This window comes from Lissotriton vulgaris, chromosome 4_1 (assembly GCF_964263255.1).
Source record: "Lissotriton vulgaris chromosome 4_1, aLisVul1.2, whole genome shotgun sequence".
In the NCBI taxonomy this organism is placed as follows: Eukaryota; Metazoa; Chordata; class Amphibia; order Caudata; family Salamandridae; genus Lissotriton; species Lissotriton vulgaris.
Genome location: NC_141691.1, coordinates 223,086,429 through 223,110,051, shown reverse-complemented (window position 1 = coordinate 223,110,051; position 23,623 = coordinate 223,086,429). Strand labels below are relative to the sequence as shown.

Below are 23,623 nucleotides of genomic sequence, written 5' to 3'. Positions count from 1 at the left end.
GGGTGCCTTGTGCAATTTTCACATTTCGACTACATGCCATTTTAAAGTGGATTTTCATGTTAACCGCATCGCTGCTGCGGTGATTTTTGCGCTGTGCGAATGTTTTCCCTTTTCCGCGTTACATGACGAGCTCAGCTCGTCATCAGCACACGCCACCCGTGGCTGATGACGAGCTGAGCTCTTCATCAGCGTCGAAGGGGTTAATACCCAGGCAAATTATCATTTTTGTTAATACATTTTTATACAAATGTTCTAGCTCTATCAACTGTAACGTAGACAGAATTGATCAATGTAATCAAAGTTCATCCTTTATTAAAATATTCATACATTGTTCTCGACAGCTAAAAAAAATGGAAGAGGACGATGCGATGATGTTGGCAATCAATGAAAAGGCAGGCATGATAGTCGAAACTGCCATACGAAATGCACTAGAATACCTACACAATTTGGAATTGCAACAGAAAATGGCATTGGAAGTACCGCCACTTTGTCGAGCAAAAGGTATTGAGATAGTTGTCATGTTGGATGAGTGCATATTCAAAATCTTTGTCCTAATTTCTGCTGCAAAGATGTATTTGTGTATTCTTTTCAGAACAGAGCTATGTGATCAGGAACATTAAGTGGACCTCTTGTGAAGACTTCACAGTTAATAAAGGAATTAAGCAAATTGAAGACTACATCAGTGTAAGCTAAGAGACCAACTATTTACCGTCGTCTCCAATAAAGTTTACGTTGCTAACCAACCAGGATGTGCAGACATCATTGTAGTTCTTGTAGTTATAAAAGAATCTAACTAACAGACCACACAACAAGGGAGGTATTTTCTGAATTATAAATTCAATTAAATTTGTAATCTCGTCCTATGGGCAACAAATGGATGAAAACAAGGTCAATAAGAGCACATTTAATGAATGAGAAAAATATTTATGATTTATATATTACAAATCTCACTTTGTGTATTGCACAACAAGGGGCTTATTCACAAGTCCCTTGCAACACTGGTGCGTATCTTTTTATATGGGAAAAAGTAATGCACCAGTGGCACAAGGGGCTTGTAAATAAGCCCCTAAGGGCCAGATGTTGGAGGCCATTTACCGGCCGGTAACGGCCGATTTCGGCTGTTACCGACCGGTAAATGGGTTTTTGGGATGTAGGGGGCCAATTTTACCGATTCGGTAAATTTACCGAATCGGTAAATTTACCGAATCGGTAAGATACCGAATCGGTATTTTTACCTATTCGGTAACTCCTAGATGTAGGTGGGACTCTTCTGAGTCCCAAAGGCCTTTCAGAATCGGTATTTTACCACCCAATCCAATTGGGTGGTAAAATACCGAATCCAGGTGTGCATGCACATGTGTGCATGCACACCTATGCCATGTGACAGACAGACATGCCCTTAGGGCATGTCTGTGTGCCACATGGCACACATGCCTGTATTTGGGGTGCTAGAGGGTGTCAAAGTGACACCCTGTGCACCCTTGCTGGAATCGGTATTTACCGAATCGGTAAATACAGATTCGGTAATGCCCATTGATTCCTATGGGCTTCAATGCCCATAGGAATCAATGGGCATTACCAAATCGGTATTTACAGAATCGGTAAATACCGAATCTTAACGATTCGGTATTTACCGATTCTGTAATACCTGCATCCCCCTCCTCTATTTTACCACTTCTTAAATACCGAATCGGTAAAATTCGGTATTTAAGAAGTGGTAAAATAAAATTATCTACATCTAACCCCTAAGTGTTTTAAAGACCTATATGTTGCAGGGTTGATGTCATAGCCATAAACTATTTGCCGTATTGTTCAGATATGACAGCATTATACTGCAATGTGGTTTCCATCCAGTGAGATGACTAGACTCAGTGGGATTTCTTTGACGTTAGCTTATCCTTTAATCACATCTTTGTTTAATCAACCTTCTCTTCAGCGCCTAGATACCCTTTCAGGTTATTAGCCGCGCTCTATAAATCCTGTTTTCATTCACTGTTTCAAAAGTAACCGACACTTAAACTTTCCAGTTGCAATCAGGGCTCACTGTTAGCTGAGGTTGAATACAGCAGCTTCAAAAACCTTTCACCTCTAAAAATAGAATATGTTTTTAACAAAACAACACATTTGTACTAAACCACCTGTTGAATTACATACATTTCGCTCCTTTAATTAAAGTCAGCCAAACAATATCACTAGATCATTTACGGTTGTCAATTTCCCTGTCTGAAAGAAAACACGTTTCCCATGCTAACTGAACTAGAAGAAACATGTAACATAAAAGTACATAACTGGGATTCTGGTGAAATTTACAATGCAATTGGTCTTAGATCTTGTGTAATATGTCACCAGACCATCTCATGGTACTGTTGGACCACAGTAGCCAGAGAGTCAGTATCACACAGTATTGCTTCTGATGTCCCCAAGATGTACCATACAGTTTGAAAATGTGAGAGTCTTCAACGAAGAAATAAAGGTAGGACCGCGTCTCGGGTCATTGTTATTACTCTCTCTTTGTGTTGAGCAGACCTGGGAGGTCCATGAAAGTTGGCTTCACTGCACCGACTTTTTGCGAGAGGAGGAGCTGGAGTTCTGCAAGAGGTACCATTACAAAACGAGGTGGAGTTTGCCAACCTGTCGGAAACCCATTCCCCGAGCAATAGCGTGTGTCTATTTCCTCATCGAGATCTCCAAAATAAAACCATGTGTGAGTAGTTCAGAATACTTTTCTATTTTCTACGGGGTATAGCACAGTCTTCATCGATGGGATTAGATGAATGCAAGAGAGCTGTAAATGGGAATTATGGTAAATGATTAAATCCAAGGTGTGTATTTGCATAATTTCTGCAAAAATAATGTTCCTTTGTGCCTCCGACGTCTCCCCAATACTAGTAATTTTAACAGGATGGGCATAATTTACTTCATTAGAGCGTATCATTGATTCTATTTATTCTTTCTTTACTAGGACGGTGGTAAAATTGGGAAGCGTGTAGTCCATAAATTCAAAAATTTAGCAGAAGGGGGAAATATAAGTAGGTGATATGGGATGTGTATGTGTGTGTGTCTTTGTCTTCCTGCATGTAAATTTGATTCAGACTTTAATCTTAGCTTGACCAGGGCATAACCTATTGTTCAGATATGGGCAATTCTGTGATCAAGCAAGCCTTGTGAAATGGTTAAAAAGGCCTTTCTTTGTGACTAAATGGGCTGGTTTAGAGAGCCTTTTATCACAAGTCTGTGAGGCGCAATCTTCTTGTGGTAGATCTTCAGTCGGAGGGAGTCTACATGTTGTATCTAGATTCACTGACGGGCCTTGTGTGACTTGGGATGGCCACAAGGTTAGTGGAATTGCTCTGCAGTCCTGCCTTACATGTATAAGCAAGGAGAACGCCTGTGCATATTATGTCCTCGTGCTCCAAGATAGTGGATCAAGTTGGTGGAAGATCAAGCCTAGATTGCAATTACAGTCAGTGCAATTAGGGCCAAGAAACCACTGGTGAACGTTCGCTTCATTAAGCATTTTTAACATAACATTGGTTTCAGTGACCGAATAATTTGCCTAGTTATACAGATGTTTGTGACTCAGAACCTTTCATCAGTCTCTGTACTAGATGATGAGCGGTCTCATTTGCCAAGCTATCCTGGTTCCTCTGCAAGTGACTCAAAAGCTTAAAATTGCCACCTAATGCTAGTAGCTGTTCAGCAACTTCCAGGGCTTACAGACGTTTTCCTGATGAGTTGGCTCATGTTATGTTTTTTAGGTCGAGGACCGAAGGCTGGCTTGCCAGCCGGAAGTCGGAGAATTAATGATCTTCAGTACGGCAGTTTAACCCACCTCTCTCCTCTGTCTCTCCTCCATTGGCTGGCGCCCTAAACCGGAGGCCAGCCATTGGAGGAGAGAGGCGTCCCTCGAAAGAAGCTCCGTCTCTTTCGGATTCGGGGGCGTGTTGGCTATGTTCTTCCAACTTTTAAGCCCCGCCCCTTTTGGGGACGGCCAAACACGCCCCCGAATCCGAAATTTGCGGAGCTTTGAGGCAGCCATTTCTGCCCGACCACCGCTGCCGCTGGAAGTAGTCCCGGCGTGGGGATCCCCCCCCATCGGGTGCTCACCCCGCTGTATATTTAAATTAAAGAGGGAGCCTACCCCTCATCAGCCCCGCATTACCGCCGCAGCCCAGGACACCCGAAAATCACTGCTGCCAGCCCGGGGATCCTCTGAGAGGCGCTGTGCCCGCCTCCAAACTCCAGGGCCACGCTGCAATTGGTTACCGTAGCCGTGACCCGGAGGTACAGTGGGCAGGCAGGAAGTGGACGGGAGGTCTCCCCGTGCTCCTGCCCAGCAAGGAGAAGAAGCCCGTCCCCAGCCGCCGCCGACCGGAGAAGCCCAGCAGCCCTGCCCGCGGCAGAGAGGAGCCACCACCTCCCCAAAACAGCCCGTGAGTGCCTTTTTTCTTGTTTCTATCGTCCTGTGTAAAACCACCCCAGCCAAACCGGTGCCCCTGTCAAGCGTCCCGTGTGTGCAGAAATATTGAAGGAGAATGTTGTATGACTGACCCTGTTTAAAAAAATCAGGAGGGGCGTATGTAGGAAAGGAAGTTGTGTGGAAGCAAGTCTCTAAACAACGTGGCATCGTTTAAGATCAGAAATACACTGGTGCAGTTTGCTTTTGCTTCCGCGGCTGGGATGCCTCCGTGCATTCCTGCCGGCTTGGGAAGCCTCTGTGTTGTGGTCTGTGATGTCCACGCGTTGCTGCTTGTTTACTGCCGGAGTCTGATGCCTGCATATGATTCCTGTGTGCTCTCTCCGCATGTTGTGTGCACTAATGCCTGTGGCTCTGTGCTAAGCTCCTAGGGCTGCCTGCACACCGTTGCCCCTGCTTTTAATGTCACTGTGTGGGGGCAGCCTAGTTGATGCTTCTTTGCTATTGCATGCGATATCTTGGTTGTCTTGTTTCCCTACTAGTGATTGATGTGTGTTCGTGCCTGCCTGCACGGATCTACTTTTCGGCATTTTTCATGACGGGAGTCCATATCTAGGCAACAAAGTACCCTGTGCTGACGAGAGAAACGCACGGTGCGCACAGGGTGCATAGTTCTACTTTTTGGCTCATCTGCCACAGACCCAGCCCCACACACCCTTTACTGGCCCTCCGTTTTTGTGCGCATCCTACCCTCAGATTATGCTATGCTTCTTTGAACAGTGTTATATCCATTCCCAGCAGCAGGCGTCCACATGAATCTGTGGCTCAGTTAAGCATTGCTCTCGAATTTCCTTGTGGCTTTGCAAATGGAAACACAAACACTCTACAGTTTTTTTGTGATGTGCTTTTCATGCATAAAAATCCTTATCACTGGTCACGTTTTACTGTACTACGTCTAGGACAAGTTTGCTTGACAAGCCCTGTAAACCTGACCATTTACACCCACGTTGTGTCGCGCAAGAGGACGTTGTTTTGCTCCTTGGTGATTTCAAAAACCACAATTTGATAGTTGTGTTAATCAGTAAATTTGTCAAATTCGATCATTTTTTGCACTTTTTTAAAACGACATTGCAACACTGGAACTGTTCAACCAATAGAGTGATGGCAAGAATTTCAGATTACAAATCTGTCCACGCCTGCTGTTCACCTAGGCCAAATTTTAGTAAAGAAACGCCATCTTTAGTGTGGGGAGTCTAAGGGGAATGTCTTGTCTTGTCATCACAAGCCTCTTTTTGACTCATGTGCGTCTCCTAAACAAGTGGGTTGTTATTACCCGTGTTTATATTACACTAATGTGACATCATTTAGGCTTTACTTTAATCTGTTGCTTTTTAATTATTCTGTGCGTTATCGTGTTAGTGATACACTTTTTACGAAAAGATAAAAGTTCATGTGGGAATACATGTTCTCTGCTTTTCAAGACAGTGTCCTACGATAGTTTAGGTATCTTTAAATCCCAAAAATCCACATGTAAGATAAGTATTCCAAATGTATTGTTTATTTGCATTCCATATTGTAGTTACTTCACAACGTGGAAAATTCTTTTCAACATAAGTTATTCCATATGCTCCCTTTAACCACTGTCTGCACCCTTTAACCACTGTCTGCACCCTTTAACCACTGTCTGCTTCCCTTCACCAGTGTCTGTTGCCCTTTAACCAGTGTCTGTTCCCCTTTAACCAGTGTCTGTTCCTCTTCACCAGTGTCTGTTCCCCTTCACTGTCGCATAGTGTCCACCCCTCCACAATATCTGTCCTAACAGCAGTTCTCTTTCCCTCATACCAGTCTCTATCCCCCTACATGTCCCTCCCTGTACATCTGTCGTCACCTACTGAAGTGTCTGTTTGTGTCTGTTCCCCTTCACCAGTGTCTGCTGCTTAGTGTCTACCCCTCCCCCAATATCTGCCCTAACACCAGTATCTGTCCCTCATACCAGTACTATCCCCATACATGTCCCTCCCCATACATCCGTCGCTACCTACACTTGTGTCTGGCTCCTGTCGCCAGTGTCTGTTCCACTTCACCAGTGTCTGTCACTTAGTGTCCACCCCTCTCCCAGTATCTGTCCCTTATACCAGTGTCTATCTCCATACATGCCCCTCCCTTACATCCGTCGCCACCTACACTTGTTTATGTCTTGCACCACCAGTGCCCATCCTCACCACTGAGGTCTGCCCCAACACCATGTCCGTCCTTACACCAGTAAGAGTCTGCCCGTCTCCCTACGCTGGCACCAGTCCCTCAGCAACAGTGTTTGTCCTCAAATGTTGCAGTTTCTTTCTCAGCAAGGAGGGAGCACATATTTGCAGACTGTAGACATGTTAATAAGTCAGCAACTGTCTGGGAACCACTAGGAATCCATTTCAGAAAGGGGCCAATGCCACCAGGAAGGCAACATTTTCCCTCTACATCCCTCCACCAGGCATGCCCTCCACAAACATTTAGGAGCAGTTAGAAGTGTGAGTGCATGGAAAGGAATGTGGGATCTGCCCCTTACGGACAACAACTGCTGGAGTCGGTATCAAAGGGTCGCCTCTTCCCCGCTTTCCAAGAAGCAGACTCAGTTATAGGTGAGACTCTATGTGTGTGTGTGGCTCTGTGTGTGTGGGTGGCTTTGTGTGAGTGTGTGTGTGTGTAGCTCTGTGTGGATAGCTTTTTTTGTAGGTGGCTCTATGTGTAGGTGGCTCTGTGTTTGTGTGTGTGTGTGGCTTTGTGTGTGTGGCTCTGTGTGGGTGTAAATGCAATAGGTCATGCATTTTCAAGCGATGAAGCTATTGGCATTGTAAATGACAATGCCATTTATTTAACGATTAAGGTATTGGCAATGTAAATGACAATGCCATTTATTTATGATAAAAAAAACATGAGCAATGCCAATAGCTCTACCTTTAATAATGCCGAGACCATTGCATTGTAAATGCTTGTTTCTAGATGTATTTGTCCTTCTAGTGAGCGCAGCACACACTCAATGGAATCTGCATGTCATTCTGGACACGTTTGCTAATATTTCATATAATTTCCTGGCTGTGTATTGTTTTCGGATTGTCCTTGATAAATTTTGCTTCTTAGTGGTCTGACCTTATGCTTTAGAACGTAGTGTATTCTGAGAAAGTGGCTTTTTGTAGTCATTCAAAGCAAAAACAAAATTGATGAAAGGAACTGATGATAGCCTGCAGAGTTGCCAGGGAGCAGGTTAGATGTTCCACATCGAGGGATGAGCAGTAGGCTAGGCATTGAAAGTCAGGAATTGACACATTTGTCTTGTGGCTTGAAGCAGCAGATACATGAAATGGGGGAAATATGCAGACAGTAGTGGCTCGAGAATCAAGCCTAAATTTAGGACCGGGACAGCGCCTCAGAGGAAACTGCTCGCTTTACAAACGCATTGTTTTGTAAGAGGACGGGAAGCTGGAGGAAAAAGAATAGACGCTGGATGTAGAAGTGACTCATGGGGGGAAGGGACTGAGGAATAGGAGATAGTGCCATTAACTGAGTACTTATGAAAGAGGCTTGAGGAATGCATTTGCGAACCCTCAGCAGAGAAATGACAGGAGAGATCAAAGGAGGGGGTGAAATAATCCATAATTTTAAGAAGATTTGCTCACAGAGAAATTCTATGTGAGTAAATCAATATACAAGTGCTGAATTGTATTTTTTTAAATTAAAAATGCAGATTTGTCCTTATAAATGAAAGTATTGGAACACTTAAGTGAGCCCACAGAGAAACATAGTTTCTTTGGAGAGAGCACAGTGAAAACCAGGCTGTTTTGGGCAGAGAGAACTGGAGTGGAGATAGGGGACTGGGTAGTTAGATAGCTAGTTAAAGAGGTCAGTGAGTTAGATGCAAAGAATAAAGAGAAGACTTCTCTCTTGGACAAGAGGAGGGGGAAATCTTAAAAACTACAGACAAAGCAGATGGAAGGAATTAAAAAGAGTATTGCTTTGGCAGGCATCATGATTAACTTATTCAAGGAAAAAGCAAAGAGATCAGGAGTAGAGAAGGGAGTTAAAAAGAGGACAAGGCTAAGGCAGGGAGGAATACTGATATAGGTGCCAGAGAGGAATGGGAGACAGTATAATACCGTTTGTCATTTGTGGAAGTTAACAAGAAGAGACTGTCAACGCAGTCAAGGAGAAACATGAAACAGGACTCAGAGGATTGAGAGAAAGGAGCCAGTTGAAAAGGGAAGAGAGAATGTGAGTCCTGACATTGTTCTGGGAGTACAAAAATGGGATATCTATACAGCATTATTATACCGATTCAGGAGGACACCGGGCAATAGAGGCTACGAGGCCTCAACCATGGCGGGTGAGGTCTTTTGCCTCTGAAGTCGCAGGATATGGCTCTGCAGACTTGGTCTAGTACAAGTCCTTCAATACTTGACTCAAAGTGGCTGCTATGGTGAGCAGCCACTGGTTTCTCAGGGAGGGAGTGTGCTGGGTGCTCAAGCTCAGCACTCAACAAGCATACATCAGTGTATTAATTGCCCAACCCAGTGCTTGACTGTCAGTGAGAAAAGTGCTTTAATGCTAACTAGAACTACATACAACACACAAACATTTATATGATGCAGTTTAGTGTCCTGGCACTAGAGTATGCTGGCGCCTCTCTGCAGTATGGATCCGCTCCCCCGTTATGGAATTGGTGTTTTTTTCCCTTGGGTAATAATTAGTAATAGTCGGCTCAGGTGCTGATTACTCCCAATACTCTTACAATGTCAATCTGTCTTTGCTTTAGTCACAGTTTCTCATCCATAAAAGTCCTTAAGTCCATGGATCAGCTCTGATCCTCTTTGACTCAACCAAAGCTCTACATCTGAGGTCTGGTACAAGCCACTGGCTTGTCTCGGCCTGCTCTGGTCATGAAGGTAAGGATGAGGCTGCTCTGGGCTCTTGATGACTGCTCAAGAAGCGCTGGTTCACTGCTGGTCCGGTGGTGCGCAATGCTACCCCGCGCTGGCTAGTTAGGTCTAGGTCAGTGCGGGCGGATTTATAACGCTTGGATTAAGTCTCACCATTTGACTGGGAGACCACATCAGGTCATGGCATGGTCTCAGGTTGGAACATTAAAGTACAGTGGGGTAACCATGTATTCCTCAGAACCTGGGTATTGTTTAGCATATAAGAACAGTTGGTTCTGTAGGAGCAAAGAGCACATTCTTTTATAAACATTCGCTTTAGTTGCTGTATACGTAAGGTACAAATCTCTTTTCAAAAGGAACTTTTCTTGGTATATTCAAACACTTTTGAAGGCTATTTTTTGAGTTCAAAGTGAAAGTGATTTATGAGTTCCGAGTGTATATGGTAGAAGATTGGATATCCTCTGCTGTCCACCGGACTTTGGATTCAGTAAAGGCTATATATCAATCGTCCACGTTTCAACCCTTGCAAAACGTGTTTACTACAGAACATCAATATGGGCCTTCATCAGGACTAGGTGAAAAGCCGCCTGTCTAATAAAATATATAATTTAATATTAGACCTCATGTGCTGGTAAAATGAAAGACATATAGATTCATGCGAGGCTCACCTGGAGTCGCATGGTGCCTTGAATAAGGTGTTTGCCAAATCAAAATTACTGTAGGCCCGGAAACCTCCTGTGTCAAAGATACATGGCTAAGGCGAACTTTTCAAGGTAGTCCTCAGTAGACAGTGACTCCTGTAAAAAATCCATATTCCATCCACACAAATATATGTATATGTATGTATATATATATATATATATACATACATACATATACATATATATATACATATATATATATATATATATATATATATATATATATATATATATATATATATATATATATATATATATATATATATATATATATATATATATATATATATATATATATATATATATATATATATATATAGTACCTCCTCTATTCAGAAGTAAACCAGGACGCCCGGAGTTTGTTTGCGAAATTTGTTCAGCAGAGTGAAAAAGTGCGACGCGTTTCGCCGATAAGGCAAGCCTTATAGGCGAAACGCGGCGTACTTTTTCACTCTGCTGAATACATTTCGCAAACAAACTCCGGGCGTCCTGGTTTACTTCTGAATAGAGGAGGTAATTGGGGTCGAAAATTCAAGGCCAGTCGGTGGCCTATCTGGGACCGTTCCGTGACAGCCCAAGGTGCGCAAACCGGCACAGGAGCAAACCTGGCTACCAATCGAAGCACGCTGCCGCTTCAAAACTACTTGTCTCACACACAAAGCTCTACACACTGGCAAACCAGACTACCTTGCATCAAAACTCACAAAAGCAGGGCAAAAAAGAAATCTAAGAAGGTACAACACATTTCTTCTCATTGTCCCTTGGAACACGGCGACCGGGAACACACAGAGGAGGGATACCGATTGACAGTTCGAGAATCTACTGAGGAATCGAACTACGAACCAGGCTTAACTATTTATTTTGGATCCCCTCCCGGTACAGTCAGACACGTACACGTGTCAAGTCTGATTTTGGTACTGACGAGCCACACTGGGCTTGAGAATTTATCTAAGAAGACCCACTTTCTCTCCAAACCCGGAGTAAGGGTTTTTTCTTCAATTAACTTTATTGAACACTCGGCAACGCATACACAGGATACTTCCTTCAGTATCATTCACTTTTCGCATCGACCCACAGATGTTTGGGTCTCCCCACCAGCCCCGAAGAGTCGTGTTGACTCCACTTTTTGAACACGACGAAACACGTGTCAGCTGAATGTGGATCCAATAAACATCTTTTGAAAAGGAATTGAAACACAAAGATCTGCTTTTGTTCGCTACCTACTTGTTATTACTGTTTACAATTTAAATTGTTTGTTTTACACTGTTATGTGGTTGCGAGAGCATTGCTTCTTATAATCTAGGCTCAGGTATTTGCCAAGTCACAATTACTGTGTTGTCCAGAGAGCTCCTGGGTCACCGATAAACTGCTATGCACTTGTTTTAAGGCAGTTCTCAGTGGATAGTGACTCCTGTAAAATACGAAATATATATATATCAATAGCCATTTGCAAGAATTGGTGGGCAATCTGCTTATAGCCTAACTAGTTATTAAAACTCATCTTCCACTGGTTAAAGCACAATTAAAATGCCCAACTCGTTCAGACAACAAAACAGCCATTGACTCTTGCTTTCTGAATAACTACTGTGTGCACAGCACAAGAATCCCCGTAGAGAAAAAAGAAGCAGGGTGTGACTGTGGGCTTGCCTTCCACTGTCTACCTCTGATTGGAGTCTGGGTATGATCTTTGACTCTTTTCCCACTGTACTCCTCTTCGTGTTTCAGATCTTTGCTCTTTCTTGCCCCTGCCAGCTATGAAATATCTGAAAATGTTTTCAAACCCCCCGATTTTCCGTGCTGCTAAGATCCTCATGTCTTCCTATGTCACCTCTGACCTACATTCCATTTTCCTCAAGGTAGGACGTATCATCAACATTTTGGCACCTGCATAGCCTGCTTTTAACCCGTTGATCGCGGCGCGAATTCTGCCGCGGTGCTGGTGAAATAATGGGTGGGCAGGGTTCGGACGGCCCCCAGCCGTCCTCCGCACACTCCCACTGTGACATCAGACCGCCGGGGTCCGTCCGAGGCATGGAAGGGGTTAATTCTTCTCTTCATCTTCACTTTTATTTATTTATTTAATTAGAGAGTTTTATATAGCGCTGGGTATCAGAGTACTTTACAGCATTGTAATACATACAGTACGATTGTAATGTCAAGAGTGCAATCATTATCTATTGATAAGAGTATATTACCATTGTAGTGATGTGTGTCGAATAAATTCAAAGACCTCGGGATAGATATGCATATACCGTGGTAGTTTTACAGTGTACGTTAGAAGTTATTTCTCAGAGGGTTAAGGTGCTGATTTAGGGGGAATTATTTTAATTGTCTTGTGAGGCTCACGAAGGAGGGGTATCTTCTGATATGTACTGGGAGCGTGTTCCATATTTTGGGTGCATTGCCAGAGAAAGAGCAAGAGAGGGCTTCTTGTTTATGTTTTTAAGGGACAATGAGAAGAAATGTGTTGTACCTTCTTAGATTTCTTTTTTGCCCTGCTTTTGTAAGTTTTGATGCAAGGTAGTCTGGTTTGCCAGTGTGTAGAGCTTTGTGTGTGAGACAAGTAGTTTTGATTGGTAGCCACTTTAGATTTTTCAGTGAAGGATACATGTGATCATATCTATTTGCTCCAATGACCATCCATGCCGCTGCATTTAGAGTAACTCTTCAGGGGGCTAAGTAGGCTTTTGGCGCGCCTGTGAGGGTTGCTTTCCGGTAGTCCTGTCTGGATAGAACCAGTGTTTGCGTGATGACTTTTAGGTCATTTGGTGGGAGAAAGGTCTTAATTTTGTTGAGGAGTTTTAAGTTATAGAAGGTGCCCATCACTGTAGACCTTATGTGTGTGTTCATGTTCAAATTTGAGTCCAGGAAGATCTCCAAAGATTTGGCAGAGTCCGGCAGAGTCACTTTGCAGTCTAGAGCATTCAGGTTATTTAGCCATTCTTGGGTCTGCGAAAATTTGCCGTGGTTGGACAAAGCTAGAACTTCTATATTTTCTTGGTTGAGTTTTAGGTGGTGGTGCGAAAGCCAGTTTTGGACTATTATGAGCGTGGCATTAAGCCGGTGTATGTCGCGCAAAGAGGATATTTCCAGCTATAGCTGGGTGTTTGTCCCTGCTTGTGGCAGTCAGGCACAATTACAATCCTGTAGCACAGGGAGCTGTTTATTATTTTGGTCCATAAAAACTACTTCTGTATCTTTATTTCTGGATGTCTAGTGAGTATTGCTTTCTTAGTAAATGTTGTATACTGTTCTGAAGCAAATTGAGGCCATAATTCCCAGTCTCCACAGGTTCAAACGAGGGTCACTTATAAGCCATTTGTATGATAGAAGGTCCTAAATGCACACAAACCCAGAAACTCAGAAGGAGTATTTTCCCTCATGTTCCCAATAATATGCAAGTTACAGAGTCTGCTTTGGAACAATGACTACAACCCTGAATCATCCCGCATATTGATGCACTATAGTTTGTACATTGTTTTGCCTTCAGTTGCTGCTAGTGTGTGAGTGTGGGCTTTCTGTATCCTGCAGCATCATTGTGCAGGAATTGTCTGAGGGGGGCACAGACTTAGGTGAGCAGCACCGGATTTGAATAGGTGAATGTGTTTGATGACTGTTACCTTGGACTGGTGGCTGTGGACTGCAAAGACTACAAGAGCTTCCCTTCGATCTTGTGACATACTCTGGGGCTTGATTGGTTAGTCGAGTCAGCCCAGGGATCTTGTTTTGCACTGGAGAAATATGGTGAGAGCCACGCCTCCCATTGTGAATACCATGTCCAATGTGCCACGGGGCAAGGGTCTATGCGCACCCACCCCCAGACTTATGTTGTACCCAGAGAGGGCCTCTCCTCTGCTACTCTTGTCCTGGATGAATAAGGTACCATCTGACTGTACATGTTCTTACCTGCTGACAGGTAACACTGAGCTAGGTTCACTTCATGTCCACTAGAGTGTAAAATTCTTCAAAGTCAATGAAAATCAAACAGTTTATTGTCAGCAGGAAATTCCTACAAGAGGAAATAATTTTGTTTTGATCATAATAAAACTGTAGTCAATAGAATTTGTCTTAAGATTAATAATCTTCTTCATCAACAAACCAACATTTTCATTGAGTGTCCACCATGTTACTTTTTACAATGCATTTGATGCATGCAGCTCTTCACAAGGAGCAAATTCAGAATGATTCCTCCAGATCAAACACAACATCCAAATGAGAATAAGCAAACATTGCATTTGCCAAAGCAAAAGAGTAAGAATGTGTAACATGTTTATATCATAGTACAGAAATAAGAACTTCTTGTTTAACCAATGTTCTAGCATCTGTTTGCTTTGTTCCTAACCATTAGCTGGTCTCAATGTGTCTCAAACAACTGAGATTACCACCACATCCTCTCCATGGAAGTCAAATGGCACCACAATTGAAACAGTAGCCTTTATAATGCTTCAGTTGTTCGCATTGTGTTTTTTTAAAAGTCTTTTATCACTAAAAACAGGGATGTAATCATGTCATTCATTCAACCCCTTTGGCAACCAAATGCTATATTATTTTTCTATCCAGAAAGCCTCCCCTTAAATAACTTGTTTGTATGGTCAGCCCAATGTGTATTGCATGAAAAGACTTCTAGAGCATTCTGTTGCATCTTGAGGAATTGTGTGCATGTATGAAACAGGGATTTTGTGGCAGTAAACACACACTTTCTGCCTGGTTTTAATCCAACTTGGACTGAATTGTGCTGGGTTCCTGCTAACTAGGTTCCCAGTACCAGTGTTCTCAACCTTAGTCCCTATGAGCACCTTAGGGTACCCCAACTCAAGGAACTCTGTAAGGCATGGAAACTTGCCATGGGACCTAAACCCACAAACTCTCATCTGCAGCAGTTGCTGGCAGAAAACGACAAGGCCCTGGTGATTAAAAGTTCCCCCACTGGGGAAAATGATGAAGACCTAGAGGTGTGTGATGTTTACACCGACTCCACCCATACTCCATCAGAAAGGTGGTACTCCCAGTAGTGTCCCAGAAGAGAATGACACTGAAGATGTGGATCTTCAGAAACTGGACAAGAGTATAGCAATAGAGGCTAAACTCCTGGCCATAGAAAAGGAAAGAACTGAGCTTGGCCTAGGACCCATCTCTGGTAGCAGCTAAATAATAAATAGGAAAGAAGGGTTTGACCATAAAATCCCCAAAGGAATTGTCTCAAAATATTCAGATGTTGATGACATCACCAAAGGTCTACAGCCTTTGAGAGGGCCTGTAAAAAGAGACAGCTGAGCAAGAAGTATTGCATCTCTCTTCTTTGGGAGCTGTTCTCAGGAAAGTGTAGGGATAGGCTCCTGACACTGTAAGAGACATATGCTGAGTCTTATGACCTCATGAAGGTTACCCTGATTGAGGGCTTTGGACTCACCACTGAGGAATACCGGATCAGGTTCAGGTAAACCACTGAGGAATACCGGATCAGGTTCAGGTAAACCCTGTGTCAGTTCTGGGCAGATTTTGTAGACTTTTCTGTAAAAACACTACGTGGTTGGTTAAAAGGTAGCAATGTGCATGATTATGATGAGTTTGATAATTTAATGAATAAAGAACATTTGTTAAGTAATTGTGTTCATGAGAAGTTGCATCAATACCTGGTGGACCTGGGGCCACCCTCTCCCCAAGAGATGGGGAAGAAGGCTGATCATTGGGTAAACATCTATCCATGGAGGGGGTGGCCAAAAGAAAGGGGTTGCTAAGCCATCCCTTCCCACCCAAGACAAAAGGTGGACAAACTAAAGATAAAGAACAGGAGTCCTTTGTAGCCCCCCCAAAAACCTCGCAAAACAAAAGTGGGTACCAGGGTAAGACCTGGGACCCGAAGAAGGCTTGGTGCCCTAACTGTAAACAGCCAAGGACCCTTCTTGTCCTAAAAACAAACCCACTAGTGTACCTCCAGAGATTGCAAGTGTAGATTTTCAGAGTGATTCCTCAGAAATGGAAGTCTGTCTAGCTTTCAACTGGAAAGTAGGAACAAATGGTGAGTTGGGGATTCCAGAGGAAAGGAAACACTTCCACCACCTGTGTCGGTCACACTGTTGTGCATGCCAGGTTGGTACTCTGAAACCAGTAAATCCCAGGTGAGACTAAAAGAGCACTTTGAGATTGCATAGCAAGCGCCTGCCCACTCATAAGGGAACCCCTGGACTCTTTACCCAGTATATTAGGTTCTTGATATAGCACCTAAAAAAAATCACAAAATATGGACGGAGAGTTGAAACTTTTAAAACACTCACCCCTAGTCACAGATCTGGGTTTAATCCATCATTATTGTGCTCACTACTTCACCCCAGTCATATGCAAATTAGTCTCAAACCTGGCTTAGCAGTTCGGGCTGAACTGTTCCCATGGGCAGCAGGGTCAAAACTGATTTGCATATGGCTGGATCTAAACTGGGGTGACATGATGAGCAAAAGAATGATGGATTTAACTCATATCTTTTGACGAATGTTTGGTTTGTACAGCATTCCGTCTACTATTTGTTTACATGTATATCGCATAAAGAGCCAGCTTCCTACAGTGGGATTTCAAAAAAATATTTTGTCAAGAAAGAGTTGATGTTACAGTTAACAGTCTATCTAAGCGGCTGCACAATATCTCTAGGGATCTGGTCAGCAGCACATCCAAAGAAACAATGGTATCCTCGGACAGTTCAATACATTTCTCTGAAAGAAATAATTACATTCTTCCTCACGAGAGTTTTACCAAAAACAAGATTACAAAAATAGTCATAAAACATGAAGGGCTCAGGTCAACTGTTAGGGCAGTAAAAGATCTATGTTCCATACATGAGTTCATATGAATTACACGTATGTCATATATGTCAAAACCAGAAGAAAGGTATTTGTACATACAATCAGTTTTGTACAAAAAGCAAATAGGTGCTCCAGAAGTGATGAGCGCCTATATAGCCTATACCTAAGAACAATTATGGCTGCTTGCCATTTGTCTTGCTATTGATTGGAAGGCTTCCTGCAGCACCTATTTACACTGCCTTGTGGTCCAGGCAGTAATTGACTACAGTCTTTCATGGTTACATTCGGCTGCTAAGGATTGTAGGGCACGTCTCTCGCCACCTTCCGCATTGTGTATGCGGTGTCTCTGTAACACCGTGTACAACCAAGTAATCTCTAAGGTAATACTGAAATGCTACGGAGATTACGATCTGTAACAATTTTTTTATTACTCTATTCTTTAGTCAGAATTCTGAAATACATATATTTTATTATAATCTATGGATTTTTTCCAAATGGAATATGTAAGAAATCTTTTTTAGCATTTGCAGACTGTTTGCATCAAGGTAGTGTGGGCTGAGGAACAGCCTAATGTTGGTTAAGATATTATGGAGAAAGCATATAAGCCTAGTGGACCTTCAGTACTAGAGCTTCAAATGTACTATTTAATAGTGCAGTGCCATACAATTTGGATAGCAGTATGGACTGGCATCTCCCCTAGGCATGGTAAGTGTCATAATAGGGGAGGTGTGTGTACTCAATACTAAAGAAAACAATAGTTGGATCATGGTTGGGTGGGCACGGAAGAAATATGGGCAAGTAAATTGGATTCTTCTCCATTCGCCTGGTGAATTCTCTTCCATATTCACCCGTAGACAGTGTTCCTGGGTACCATTTGCTTTAAACTGCTAGAAGTATTCAAACAAGTCAATAGTTTGAGAATGGACTTTTCCTGTACCTTGAGGAAATGAAGATTAGTGTTGAAATGGTCTTGTGGACCTAGTTCAAGCATAAACATGAGTTGAACTTGATTCAGTTGTAATTTCCAAGAAAGGTTTTACCATTTTAAATTTTAGATAAGGCACTTAGTATAAAAGGTGAGATGAATGTACTGTCAGCCCTGAACATTCTACAATAGGAGCCAGGAAAGAGCTGCCACTGTGAAGAGCTGTTCATGATGGGGGAAGTAGCTACCACAACCCTAATGGTTGATTAATTGCCAAGCTCCTCATGAATCTAAAAAGAAAGAGAAATGCTTACTACTGAAATATAAAGCGCACTAAAGCAGACGTCTTCAGTCACCAACTTGACCAAGCAAGAAATCGACCAAAAAAACTCTTTGAATTAATCAAAACCTCAACATCCACAAGACCTAACTCATCCACAACCCACATGTGAAGAATTCTCTACCTTCTTTAATCTAAAGACTGAGAACATCTCCTCAATGATCTAATTGTGCATCACAAGTGCAGCACAACAAATCCCTAAAAGTTTGTTTTAAAAAACGACGTGGTATGGTCATCCTTTTACACCTACTCTGAAGACGCTATAGGCAAGTTTCTCCGTGCCCTGAAGCCTGCTAATCACCTCACCGACACTCTCCCTGCAAATGTGGGTAAAGAACTTACCCCATTGCTTCTTCCTCTCTGGATCAAAATCATCAACAGTTCACTCCTACAAGGTTGCATCCCTGACTCCCTTAAGGTGGGGCAGGTCTCTTCCATCCTTAAGAAACCCACAACTGACCCCACGGACCTAAACAACTACCGCCCTATCTCCAATACTCCCACCCTGGCCAAATTTCTGGAAAAATGTGTTCACCACCAACTGACAAAACATATTAATCGCTTCAACCTTCTCAACAAACACCAGTCCAGCTTCTGAGCAGATCACAGCACGGAAAACAGCCATGACACACATCATTGAGGATGCTCTACAAATACTTGACCAAAATGGAACATATCTTCTTATCCTACTAGACCTCTCATCCTCCTTCGATACGGTCAAACACAAGAAATGAAATGAAATGAAAAAGGGTTTTATTGAGCGCTACAGCTGCCCTGAGGCGTCCAGGCGCTAGGACTAGAACAGTGCCTTCAAGAGAGACAGACCAAGAAGGTCTGATTAGTTAAAAACAAAGGTCTTGAGCTGTTTACGAAAGCTCAACAGGTTGGAATTGGTTGGAAGTGCGTTCCATAGTTTAGAGGCATTATAGGCAAAAGATTGACCTCCTGCTCTAGCTCTCTGAATCCTGGGGACTTTAGCCAGAAAGGCACTTGAGGAACGAAGTGTTTTGTTGGGCTGGTAGGGTGAAATGAGGGAGTGACTGATTTCTGGGCCAGATTTCCAATATGCTTGGTGAGCAATACACATAGATTTAAACTTAACTCTCTCCCTAATGGGAAGCCAGTGCAAAGCTCTTAAACCAGGCTTTATTGAGGTTCTACGAGAAATTCCAAGCAGTGTGCGAGCTGCACAGTTTTGAGTCCGTTGGAGTTTTTGCAGACTATACTCTGGCGCCCCAAGGTACAAGGCATTACTGAAATCAAGGCGAGATTGAATTAAGCCTTGTGTCACTATCTGCTTGGCCTCAAAGGGAAGAAGTGGAAGAATTCTTTTTATCATCCTAAGGAGGCCAAAGCAGGTCGCTGACACCTTAGTAGCCTGTGTGTTGAAGGTCAATGATTTGTCCAACCACACCCCCAGACTTTTGATGTTATCTCTGGGAGTGGGAGCTGCGCCCATGCTCAAAGGCCATAACAGCTCCAGGGTGGAAGGGGCTGATGGGCCCAGGAGCATAAGCTCAGTTATATCGTCATTGAGCTTCAAACAGGACTTTGTCATCCAGCGCTTAACCTGTTCCAGGCATGTTGTTAAATTGGACTGTGGTTGGAGGCCATTCTTTTGCACAAGGGAGACCACTAGCTGGGTGTCGTCCCCATAGGTAATGATGTTAATACCATGCGGACGAACTATACCAGCCAGCGGTCTCATATATGCATTAAAGAGCGTGGGGCTCAATGAAGAGCCCTGCGGCACTCCACAGCCCAGAGGCTTGCTTGACGAGACAGATATGCCATCAAAGACCTGGAAGGTTCAATCACTTAAAAAGGACTTGAACCAAGCCCGGGCTTCTCCTGATATTCCTAGGTCAAAGAGGCGGTTTAGAAGGATTTTATGGTTTACCGTGTCAAAGGCGGCGCTCAGATCAAGGAGGATCACTGCCACTGATCCTCCCTGATCCAAGATCCGCCTCGCTTCCTCTGTCACAGCCAGCAAGGCAGTCTCCGTCCCATGTTTGGGGCGGAAGCCTGTCTGGGAAACATCAAGCAGATGGTTACGCTCGAGAAACTGAGTTAAAATTTTTTTAATGTGTTTCTCGAGGATCTTGGTTACCCAGGGAAGCAGTGAGATCCGACGGTAGTTGTTAGAATTGCCCGGGTCGAGAGCGGGTTTCTTCAACAATGCCCGTACCATGGCATGCTTCCAGGCCGGTGGCACCCTCCCATTTGTTATGGAGGAGTTCAACAACTCCATAAGTGTGGGAAGGATGGCTTTATTGGCCAGAACCAACGTGCCTGGGGGAGCAGGATCGCATGGGGAACCAGATTTTATTTAATGTATTGGGGGCTCGAGTATTTGAGGGTTCAGCAGAGGGAAATGATCTAAATTGTTTTGAGGGGAGACTTCTGTTTCTATGGGTCAGGTCTTTGAATGGTTAGTTCTATAGCTGGATCCGGAAAGGATAGATAGATTGTATTTACTTTATGAAAGAAAAAGTTAGCCAATTCATTACATCGGGTGAGTGGATTGTAATTGCCCGCCGAGGGGGGTGGAAGCCTGGTCAGAGTTTTTACTATCTGGTATATCTCTTTAGGCTTGGACTTGGCCAGCATTATCTTTTCATTGTAGTACGCCGATTGTGTGGTTTTTATTTCGGATTTGTAACTCCTAATGGCTTCTCTATAAATGACTTTATCCGTGGTGTCGTAAGTCATGTGCCACTTTCTCTCTAATCTCTTACATAGACATTTTTTGTCCCCGAGCTCTTCTGAATACCAGGGCGGTGTTTTTTGCTGCCTTTTTGAACCAGAAGTACGGAAGGGAAGTGTGGAGTCCAAGGAGTTAGTGATCCAGTTATTATATAAGTTATTGTTAGCGATGGGGTCACAGGAAAGTGAAGGTCTGGTAGTATTTATTTATTTATTTATTTATTTATTTATTTATTTATTTATTTATTTATATCATTTATAGAGTGCGCTGCAACCCTACGGGCATTCTGGCGCTTTGGAGAAGGTGCGACTAAGAAGTGAGCAGCAAGGGGCAGGATGGGGGAATGGCATATTGCTCCTAGGGTGGTTATACTTTAGGGAAGAGCCAGGTCTTGACCTTTTTTGCGGAAAGGCAGCAGTTCACTGGTTTTCCTAATCGCAATTGGAAGGCTATTCCAGAGGTGGGCTGCTGCTATGCTAAAGGCTCTGCCACCCAGGGTTGCTTTAGTAGTGAGGATATTAGTCCAGTTATCTACACGAAGTTTAGACTAATTTCGTGTTTTACATGGGATAGGAATGAGCGATGGAGATTTATAAGTGGTCCAGGTAAAAGGGATCAAGAAGTGATCTGTCCAGGGGAGAGGACTAATAGTGCTAGAGTGTTAGATCTGTTGAACCACAGAATGGGCCTATCTGGATTAGTGCTTAACTGGTTTACCTCCTTTCTACAAAACCGCCCCAAAAATTCAAGGTCAACAACACCCTATCTAAACCCGTTCCAGTTACGGTACGAGTACCACAAAGGTCCTCGCTTTCCCCAACACTTTTTAACTTTTTCATGGAACCACTCACCGATCTGCTACAAGCGTCCAACGCGCAATTCCACATGTACGCTGACGATACCAAACTCTACCTTAAGATCAACACTCTTGAAGACATTAATTTGCTTAACACTACCCTTAAGACCACCCAAACATGGCTGGCAGAGAATCACCTCAAATTGAATGCTTCAAAAACTGAATTCCTCCTAATTGCCCCACCTGCCAAAGTCCCCATAATGCATGATTGGATCAAACACCTTACAGCACTCAACGTTCAACCAACCATTGTGGACTCAGTGAAATCATTGGGTAGAACACTTGATTGCAACCTCAATATGCAGAAACACATTAGTAACGCAACAAAGGGAGCAAACTTTCAGATGAATACACTGATGAAGCTGAAACCCTTCCTACCTGCCAATGACTTCAAGATGGCGGTTCAAGCTCTAGTTCTACCTCGCTATGCGGTCTTCCCAAAGCTACTACGGCTCCCCTAAGAGCCTCTACTAATGCAGCAGCGAGGCTCATCACTGGCTCAAAAAGAAGGGCCCACATCTCCCCGGACCTTAAATCTCTAAACTGGCTGCCATTTGAGGCCAGAATTCACCTGAAAATAGCATGCATGATGCATAAGGCCATACATCACAATGCACCCAGCTATCTCACACAGAAACTCACAATATCCGGTGGGATAAGATCCACAAGAAGTGCGGAAACCCTCCTACTGAAGCCACAAAGATTTGTAAAGAAAAAAACATACAAACGATCCTTCTCAGGAATGACGCCCAGGATATGGAATGCCCTTCCCCCGGAAACAAGACTGAAACCCCTCCACTGCATTTTTCAAATTGGGAGTAAAGGGCATTCTTATGGCAAAATTCACTTAAACACAGACCTATGATTCCATGAGATACATGGTATCAAACTAGTCAACCTAATCAATCTATTTGCCGTTACCTTGTCTCTTCAGTTCGCTCTTGTTTTGCACCTTATTGCTCTGCTTTTTGTTGGCTCAATGATGTTATTCTTATTTGACTTACTTATCTTTACTGTATTACCATCACTCACCAGGTCGCTCCTGTTCTGCTTCTTACTGCCTTGCTCTATGTTTGCCCTATTGAGTTATGTATACTTCACTGACCTATCTTGTATGTATGTTATTAATATCCCCATGTACTGTAAAGCGCTCTGTTACCCGCAAGGGTCTTGTCTGCGCTCTATAAATCTCTAAAATAAATAAATATAACCCTCCTCTAAGTGCAGGCGTACACCAGTATACTTCAAATATCTGTATCAGGTGTACCACACGCCCAGGTCATTGCAGATCTTGTTTCAGAGTAATCTGATAGATGTGGGGTAGAAGAGACAAATTTCATCACCTTGCTTAATTTTGCCCTTCCATGGGAGTTTATGGAGAAAGTGATGCAGAGGAATCCAATGGCAAGTGTGACTATTTCTTAACTAAGAGCAGGATTGCTCCGTGTAGTCAGCCCCGGCTCCTCAGCTAAGGTGGAGGAGCATTGCCCCACTTTTATAAGAGCTATGAAGAGGAAAAATAAAATGATAATAACAGAACGTTATTATCATTTTGTTTTTAGTATTGCACCAGCAGTTGCAGGTTAGGTTGGTGGGGCGGGGCTCCCATTACCCAGAGTGAGGAGGAGTGGTTGCTGCTCCACCTATAGTATGCATGACGGTTTGGCCGTCTGGGGCCGGCCAAACCGTCATGCACACTTTGCATGTTCTCCATCGGCTGTATTGTACAGCCTGGGTGGAGAACATACCCAGTTTCCCAATACTGATCTGAGCGCTCTGATTGGCTGTGGGAGTCTGGATGCCTGGGCGCTTCCTGTTCCTGCGTTGGAGAAGACCGGCGATCAGCAGGTAAAAAAAAAAATTCTGACTCCCCAACTGCCACCATTCCCTACCAGACGCCACGGTGTGTAAATGAAGAAATTCGATTCTCGGGCAAAGAACTGGTTGTTCAACTTAAGTGC

At 43.4% G+C, this 23,623-nt stretch overlaps 1 protein-coding gene across 1 annotated transcript in view; it reads left to right on the top strand.

The window, feature by feature from the left end:
• The first annotated feature begins 344 nt into the window (after positions 1 to 344).
• AKAP14 (A-kinase anchoring protein 14) overlaps positions 345 to 23,623 on the top strand; it is a 33,473-nt gene continuing 10,194 nt past the window's right edge. The window contains exons 1-3 of the mRNA XM_086918539.1: positions 345 to 501; positions 593 to 684; positions 2,525 to 2,704. Coding sequence (XP_086774665.1) covers positions 351 to 501; positions 593 to 684; positions 2,525 to 2,704 — 423 coding nt within the window. The 5' untranslated portion in view covers positions 345 to 350. The remainder of the gene's footprint in view (positions 502 to 592; positions 685 to 2,524; positions 2,705 to 23,623) is intronic.